The sequence below is a fragment of the Scomber scombrus genome, chromosome 2 (assembly GCF_963691925.1).
Source record: "Scomber scombrus chromosome 2, fScoSco1.1, whole genome shotgun sequence".
Lineage (NCBI taxonomy): Eukaryota > Metazoa > Chordata > Actinopteri > Scombriformes > Scombridae > Scomber > Scomber scombrus.
Genome location: NC_084971.1, coordinates 11,068,557 through 11,076,128, shown reverse-complemented (window position 1 = coordinate 11,076,128; position 7,572 = coordinate 11,068,557). Strand labels below are relative to the sequence as shown.

The 7,572-nt window shown below is 39.3% G+C and overlaps 1 protein-coding gene across 1 annotated transcript; it reads right to left on the bottom strand.

Moving 5' to 3' along the window:
- Positions 1 to 426: 426 nt before the first annotated feature.
- On the bottom strand, positions 427 to 5,845 carry asf1bb (anti-silencing function 1Bb histone chaperone). Its single transcript, XM_062432612.1, has 4 exons — positions 5,583 to 5,845; positions 4,087 to 4,202; positions 2,529 to 2,705; positions 427 to 1,580 (listed from the first exon to the last, which is right to left on the bottom strand). Exons 1-4 carry the CDS (start codon positions 5,689 to 5,691, stop codon positions 1,383 to 1,385), a joined length of 600 nt encoding a protein of 199 aa, XP_062288596.1. The 5' UTR covers positions 5,692 to 5,845; the 3' UTR covers positions 427 to 1,382.
- Positions 5,846 to 7,572: the final 1,727 nt, after the last annotated feature.

The following is a 7,572-nucleotide window of genomic DNA, read 5'->3' as shown; positions in this document are numbered from 1 at the left end:
ATATGAGCACTACTCATATGCTATTAGAGCGCAGGTGATGCAATACATGAATATACATGCCAGTCCTCAGTCTCTAGTTATACTCATTCAGAGTCTTTCTAAGCAGTGCAGACATGTGAAATGCAGACAGATGGATGGAGGAGTTAGTCCCTTCAACTAAGAGATAAAATGGGTGAGAGCAGACAGTTCCCCTCCCTTTTGTGCTGCAGTTGCCTAGCAACATGAGGCTAGAGTGAAAATGGTGGAGTGATGCTGCTGCATTTTATGAATGAAATTGAAAAAAAAAAAACTCAGAGAGGAGGGGGAAGAGACATACACACACACACACACAAAATGAGTCTCGCTGCTGTTGCTGAGCTTCCTTCTATGCCTTGCTCACTAGTCAAAGTGGAGAGCAGCTGCATAAATAAGATGTGATTACCAGAAAGCAGCACAAGGTCCACAAAACAAACTTTATTAAACCCATTACTGTTGTAACAAATACTTAGGCAGAGAATAAGTACAAAAAGAAAAATGCCTTCTCATCTCGAAGGCAAAATAAGCGCTGGGAAAACATTATTTACAGTGAGCCTCAATCAATCATCAGAACGACTTAACAGTGAAGTGGCATTCATTTCTCCATCGTTGCCTTCACTAACATGTGTGCATAAGTACAGACGGACATCTTTTAGAACATTATCTGAACTGGGGATTTTCAAAGCATGTTCACTGAGTTAGAACTCATGGGAAAAATTTGCCAATGTTGTCAGTCAAATCTTCCGGATTTGTGGAGGTACCAGGTTTTACTCTATATGCTAAGGAAGATTTGTTTCCACAGGTATATCCAACACAACAAATTTACCTCAGATGAGACAAACCCCTGAACAATTAAATGCTTTTTCGATGTGCAGCCAGTGCTACACCTACTCTGAAACAAAGAGCGCTCTGCTGGTCAGTGTGTTCTGCCCAGAGCTTTGATTTGTGCTGAGGAGGACAAAAAGGAACAGCACTGTATGGGTACCAAACAGGTTTACATCAGTGCATGAGTGTGACTTGTAAGTCTCAAAGCTGTGAGGATGTGGTGGCCTTGTCTACAGATCCGCCCCGATGACTTCCAACTTTTCTCTGGCTCGACTTTAATATCATCTAAGACAGACATACGGTAAAATAAGGCAATGTTGGCTGTTGAGATCTGCGTTTGTGTTGTAAGAGAGGACAATTAACAATTCCAGATCCATCCCGTTAACGTATGCTGTACAAAAACAGTGTCCGTGCTTCCTGTTAATGTCCACGTGTTATGTAGATGCGTCCGTGACCTCTTTGTTGAATTGTGTGTTTGTGGTGTGGGGGGCGTGTACAGGTAAGAGGGGGGCTCCTTGTCCATTATGTCAATCTGATGATTCTTACATGCAATCCATGGAGTTGTCTGGCATCAGTCCAAGAGGTGGCATCTTGCCCGGTATACAGGACGGAGGGAGCATGCCGCTGATGTTTGGGGACGGGTCAACGTTTTCACTGTCCTCCATCTTGTCTGCTGAGCCCTCCCAGTTGATGTGGAAGCGGGTGACACGGGGATTGGAAGCCAAAATATTCCTCTGGAGCTAAGAGGATGAAAAAAAAGGAATTTATAAAATGAATAAAATATTAGGAACAACTTTTTAATATAATGTACAGGTGTAAAGGGCCGTCCACACTGAAAAGGATAACTATAACGACAACGATGTGAGCGTCCACACAGACAACGATAATGTCCTGTGAACAGCGGTGTCCAGTACATGCTGCACACTCCAGCTGTGTCTGCAGCTAATTATTGATGAGCTGTTACTGTTGTAGTATGTTGTACAGAGAAATAAAAAGAAAAGCAGAAGAGTTCAGAGGTGGGTGCTGATTCATTGTGTTGATCAGAGAATTATAGTTGCTGTGATGTTTCAGTATTTACAGATCAAACTGACCCGCAGCAGATGTTGAAGCGTGGTGTGTAAAAGTGCACCGCTGCAGCAGTGACACACAGTATGAGCACAGATCTGCTTACAAAGATCCGCTAACTTTGGTTTTTTTTACATTATAATATAGAACAAAGTTCCATCATCTTTGTAATAATAAGGACCTATCTAAAGATATCACCTCTGTCATCCTGCTCCAATTTACAGCGCATCAGTCCGTGACGAGAAAAAATGAATCAGACCTTAATTTGCAAGGACAACAAATAAAATAAAGGCATTGAAAGTCTAAAGTGTTATAAGCATTACACTTTCTTCAACTGAGCCCAGTGCAGAGTTGCATGTCATTTCAATTTAAGAGCACCAGAGGGCAGTATAAATAACATTATATTTCAAAAGACTACTGTTGCATGGTCCATGTACTGCAGTGTACTGTATGTTTATACTATCGTCAGCTCAGACACTCCTGCAACTTTTTAATCATCAAAAGGAGGCAACGAGATCTGTAGTATGCATTAGTCTAGATTACAGATTATTTGGAGCAGCATCCCTCATGACAGATGACAAAAATCTGTGATTTATCTCTGAGAGTGTGTGTGTCTGTCTTACCTGAGTGTAGTCTGGTTTGAGAGGCGGGTTTTCTCGTAGTTCAGGGTCTGTGTATTCATTGTTGACGTAGTAACCGATGCGGATGAATTCCTGTCCACGGTAGGTGCAGGTAATGAGGACTACGGTCACTCCTACAGCATCGCTCTCGGGAATCAGCCCTGTGTTAGGAGCATCCGCCTGAGGACACAGATTGCCAAATTTAACCTTTATCTTTGCCCTTATTTACCACTTTTTGACCAAGGCCATTCAGAGGGCCAGTTCAGAACCAGGACTTAATCTCAAACCAGTTCAGTCCAGAAAAACTGGTTCCAGAACAGCAGCAACACTTTCCTGGTCTATAAGAACTTCTTACTGGGATCGGGATTATCCTGACCAACCAAAACCAAAACTCAGAACTTCTGCCGTTGTGGTAGACATTTTGAGTCGGGCTGAAAGTTATTCAAATATCACTATTAAGTTTTAATATATTTTCAGTTGAGAAAGTAACCAATATGTGGTCAGTTTATCCAAATAACGCCTGTTTGGAAATTTGCTGCAACGTTTTTCAGAGATGTGAAGCGGTCACTGGCTGGAGGTGTTACATTGTGTCAGTCTGCTGGTAATGGCATAATTAATTGGCAGTATATCTGCGAGAAAGTAAAGCTGTGATGTAGTCCGCCAATTTGTTGCTGTGCTCAAAGTCCTTTTATCTGTGTTGTGGCGGGTGGCAACCAGTGTTACGGTGGATTACAGCCACCTACTATGTTAGAGTGTGAAGTGCTTGAAGCTGGCGTTAGCGCCGCTATGAAACTGGAGTTGTGTACAGTTATGTAGCGACTTGGAAGTCTGTGGAAAAGTAAGACGGTTCTTATAAGGTTTTCCGAGCTGAACCAACCGTAAGCTCGCATTGGCGCCAGTACTAGGTTCTAGTTGTTGGAAAGGAGAGTAACTGACAACACCTAAAATAAATGTACATATTGTGGAACTGATTAGTTGTTAGCTAAAGCCCTTTAGACTCCACAATTTAGAAAAAGTGCAGTCTGCCGTCAGAGCGGAGGATGAGCTAGGTTGCCCATCCTCAAAGTCAAGAGGAATTCAATTGATTTTAAGATACGTGGCTAATAAAACTCAACTGTTACATAAAATTAGCATTCAAGAGCCAAAGCAGGTTTTAAGTGGCCTCTCTGGTCCACAGCCAATGATCTGTATTACAGGATGAAATTACTGGCTGAAATGCCACAATTGGAACTAAGGCACAGCTGAGGCTGCGATATTTTACAGTTTAACAATACATTAGTGCAGTGAAACAGTAAACTAAATTGAATAATTGTAAGTAACTATAACTAAAAAAAAACACATACGTATATATTGAACTTCAATTAGAATTTGGTAGATCAATATGGGATGACAATATCACCTGACCAATATATCGATTGGGCTCTAATTGTAATAATAACAATAATTGTATTCTCTTACATCTCAGCCGATGATGTATCAGCTTCTGATATATCATGCATGCTAGTTCTCATGTCCGGCTTTACTTTAGAATATGTGACCACAGCTAACTCCGGGAACTCACCTGAAACACAAACATGTGTCTGCCAGCTGGTACCGGGCCAACTAGAACAGAGTCCAGAACCTGGTCATATTCCTCACTCTCAGCTGAACCCACATAGATGATCTTCCACTCCAGATCTGAGCACATATACAGGGCAACATTTAGACTTGGTGAAATACTGGAAAAGTATAGCTCAGTATTGTGATGAATATGAGTTACACAGAGGTGTTACACATGATATTAATGCATAGGCATTAGCTCCATCTCTAGATGCCGTGCTTGGAGATATACAACAAAAGCCTACAGCTTTTATACATCAATTCATTTGTATTACCAGTGCTCAATTCTTCTCTTGCACCTCTGTGCATAACAGAATAATTCAAACGCAAAATAATCTAATCCACAGAGATCTAATGAATAAGAATCATTGTATCATTTGATCAGTATTTGCTGTTGGGAAAACGTTACTAATGAATATTAAATACAGTTTTTTAATTAATGTCTCTAAAAAAAAAAAAAGTGGTTTGTTATCTGTGTAATTTGTAAAAGTCACAGTGGGCTGTTAAACAAGGTTTTAGTGCCCCAACAACATCTTGTCTAATGTTACCTTACATGTGACTTCCACAAAGAGAAGTTTTCATATTTCAAATTTGTAATAATATATACATCAAAAAAGAGGACCTGAATTGGATCTGGAATATGTATAAGCAGGTCATCTGTGATCAGGTAGTGGAATTGGTATCAAAAGGTTGTTTCAGTTTATTTTGCTTAGATACATATGTTATTTTTTTGCTGGGAGTTCTGATTACAGCACAAATATGCACTTTTTTAGGGTTTTAGTTCAAATGTAAGTAATTGAAAGCTTTTTTAGACTTATCATACTAAAATGTAAGCAATACAACAAGAAGACACTTTTTGATTATTATTTTGATGGTAAGTTCCTGTCATATTAGATCACATAACCTTAAGATAACAATGGACTGTCGCATATTTGACTTGATTTACTTGCTAACAGTATGCCATTAAAGCACGCCTTAAACTCACAATACAAACAAAATGTTTATTTTTAACCTCAGAATCACCTACAATTAATTAGGTTACACCAAACTGACGGCACTTAATATTTACAGTGCATACAAGTGACAGACATGTCACTAAAGGTTAACTGTTGTCTCTCTTTTCTGGCGGTTCGCGGCAAATCTTTGAGCATGTCGTTACACTAACAAACCGCCAGCAACCAATCAGCTCTTTGGAAGAAAACTACGTAGAACCTCCGTGAACCACTCACGGCAGGCAGGAGGCGGGGCTTCGAGCATAAACGCGCCAGCGCCAATTTTTAACAACTTGCCGAAATGAAATGCCGCTAAAAGGCAAATAACAGCTTAGCACTGGAAAAAACATTATTATCGACGAGTTACGACGCACCCTGTCTGCCGGTAGTGCATTCATTAATTTACCACTGTCACAACAGAGAGGTAGTATTCAGAAGCTATAACAAAGCTGGAAACAATACCTACCTTCTGGCAAATCCTCCATGCATTCAAACGTTATTTCAAACTGGAAAGGGTTTCCAAATGGGCTCGGGTTGTCCAGTACAGCTACATTCAATACTTGTACCTTGGCCATAGCAGTATCTTCGGAGGCACCTCACCCTGGAGAACTGACTAGCTTATCTCTTACCAAGTTTAACGACTCTATCAGCACTTCACCGCGCCTGTCTTTGCTGATGTAAGTGAAAGTTTGACTCTTTTAATTCTCCAAGAGCACCAACACAAGCCAGCGGCGACTCAGCTGAAGGAGGAAATACGTCACTCTGATTCTTCTTCTTTGAGCTTTAAGCAGCTGGTGCAGCCTTGGTGTTGCATTACTGCCACCTGCTGGAGTTAGTTAACTCCTACAGTTGTTTTATGCAAGGCAAACAGGTTGAATTTCTCGTAAACGACATGATTCTGTAGGCAAAATATAATTTACAGAAGTAATGATTTTAAAATTCTCTTGTTTTTTTGAAGCATTAAAAAACTAACTTTCAGTCTTTTTGAAATCCTTGATACATATTACATTTATTAGTAGTAGTAAAAAAAAAACACTCGACTTACTATTGTAGGCTATTTTTTTTAATCACACTGTCATAAAAATGCACATTTAGAAGGGACTTTATATTTTATAATAATTTACTTTTACATTTCGATTTATTTGATTTCATCAATGTTTTGTGCCAGTCATGCTTTCAGTTTTATTGTACTAAACTAATTCCATGTTTTTCAGATGCCCGTTTGTAACTTTTGTATGCAGTTCAGTTTGTCAGATTTTCCCATCAGTCCCATTTTTTGGAGGATGGCCAAACATCCTCTCCTTTATCCACTTCCACCGTACTCCAGCAGCCTACACTTGAAATAAATGTAAATGTTGCCAATCTTGATGTATTTTCTACCCTTTTTTTCTGTTGGAGCCTTCAAGCCATCAGCTGCACATAGTGTGTATATTTACATTTCTCATACCGTAACTGCAGAATTCAATTACGCTAAATCTGCAGGTATATTGCATGAAGTGATTCCAAATCTACCAACAGAGTTTTAAGTATCCACAAAGGGATTATATACCATATCACAGCAAAAAAACAAAACAAACAAAAAAAACCTTGTCATATACCCTCAAGTCCCTTGCTGCTGCATCTGTTATCCAGCCAAACTTTGACGTTGTTGTTCTCTTCCTTTTCAAGGTTGGGTGACTATATCCATGACCTCGCGAACATCCAATCGAAGTTGTTTTCAGTGCAACCCACAATGGCATTTGTCCTGTCTTAACTTGTAGTGCAGACACAGGTGATGTTCTTACTGCTCCCGGATCACATCTAATCCTCCAAATACAGTTTTTGATATGTATCCATAAACAACACTGCTATAATTTAACCATGATCTAATTACAGCTAGACATATACATTTTAAGGATGCAATATTAGGTCCATATAGTTTAACATTACGAGGCATTATACCTTTTCCACAAATCAATTTTTGTGTTCTCTTCAGGATAACCTAGAAACAAAATATACCCCTAAGATCCAAAATGTCTCAACCGTGTCTAAATTATAGTTAATTATATTCTTAGATGATTAGTTTTGGCTTTTGTTTGTTTTTTACTGATAATGTGAATCTCCATATCTTCACCCACACTTCAACTTGACTTATTCCCTCTTGCGGTTTTTTCTTCACAAATCCTCATCATCTGCATAATAATGATGTGCCCATTTCGGGTGATACATCTTCAAAAATATCAATTATCATAATAGAGAAAAATATAGGACCTCTGACACTTTCCTGAGGTGTTCCTTTCTTCTTCTTTCCAGTTCAAAACTGTCTTCTTGTTTTCATACAAGTCCAGTAATGTTAAAAAAAATCATTGTTAGCTGTACCCTAGCCACAGTTTTTGCCCCTCGTGTATATTCAAGTCACAAAAGCGAGCATCTATTTCTTTTCACCCTCAATATTCACAATTTTAAGGATTTTAAGC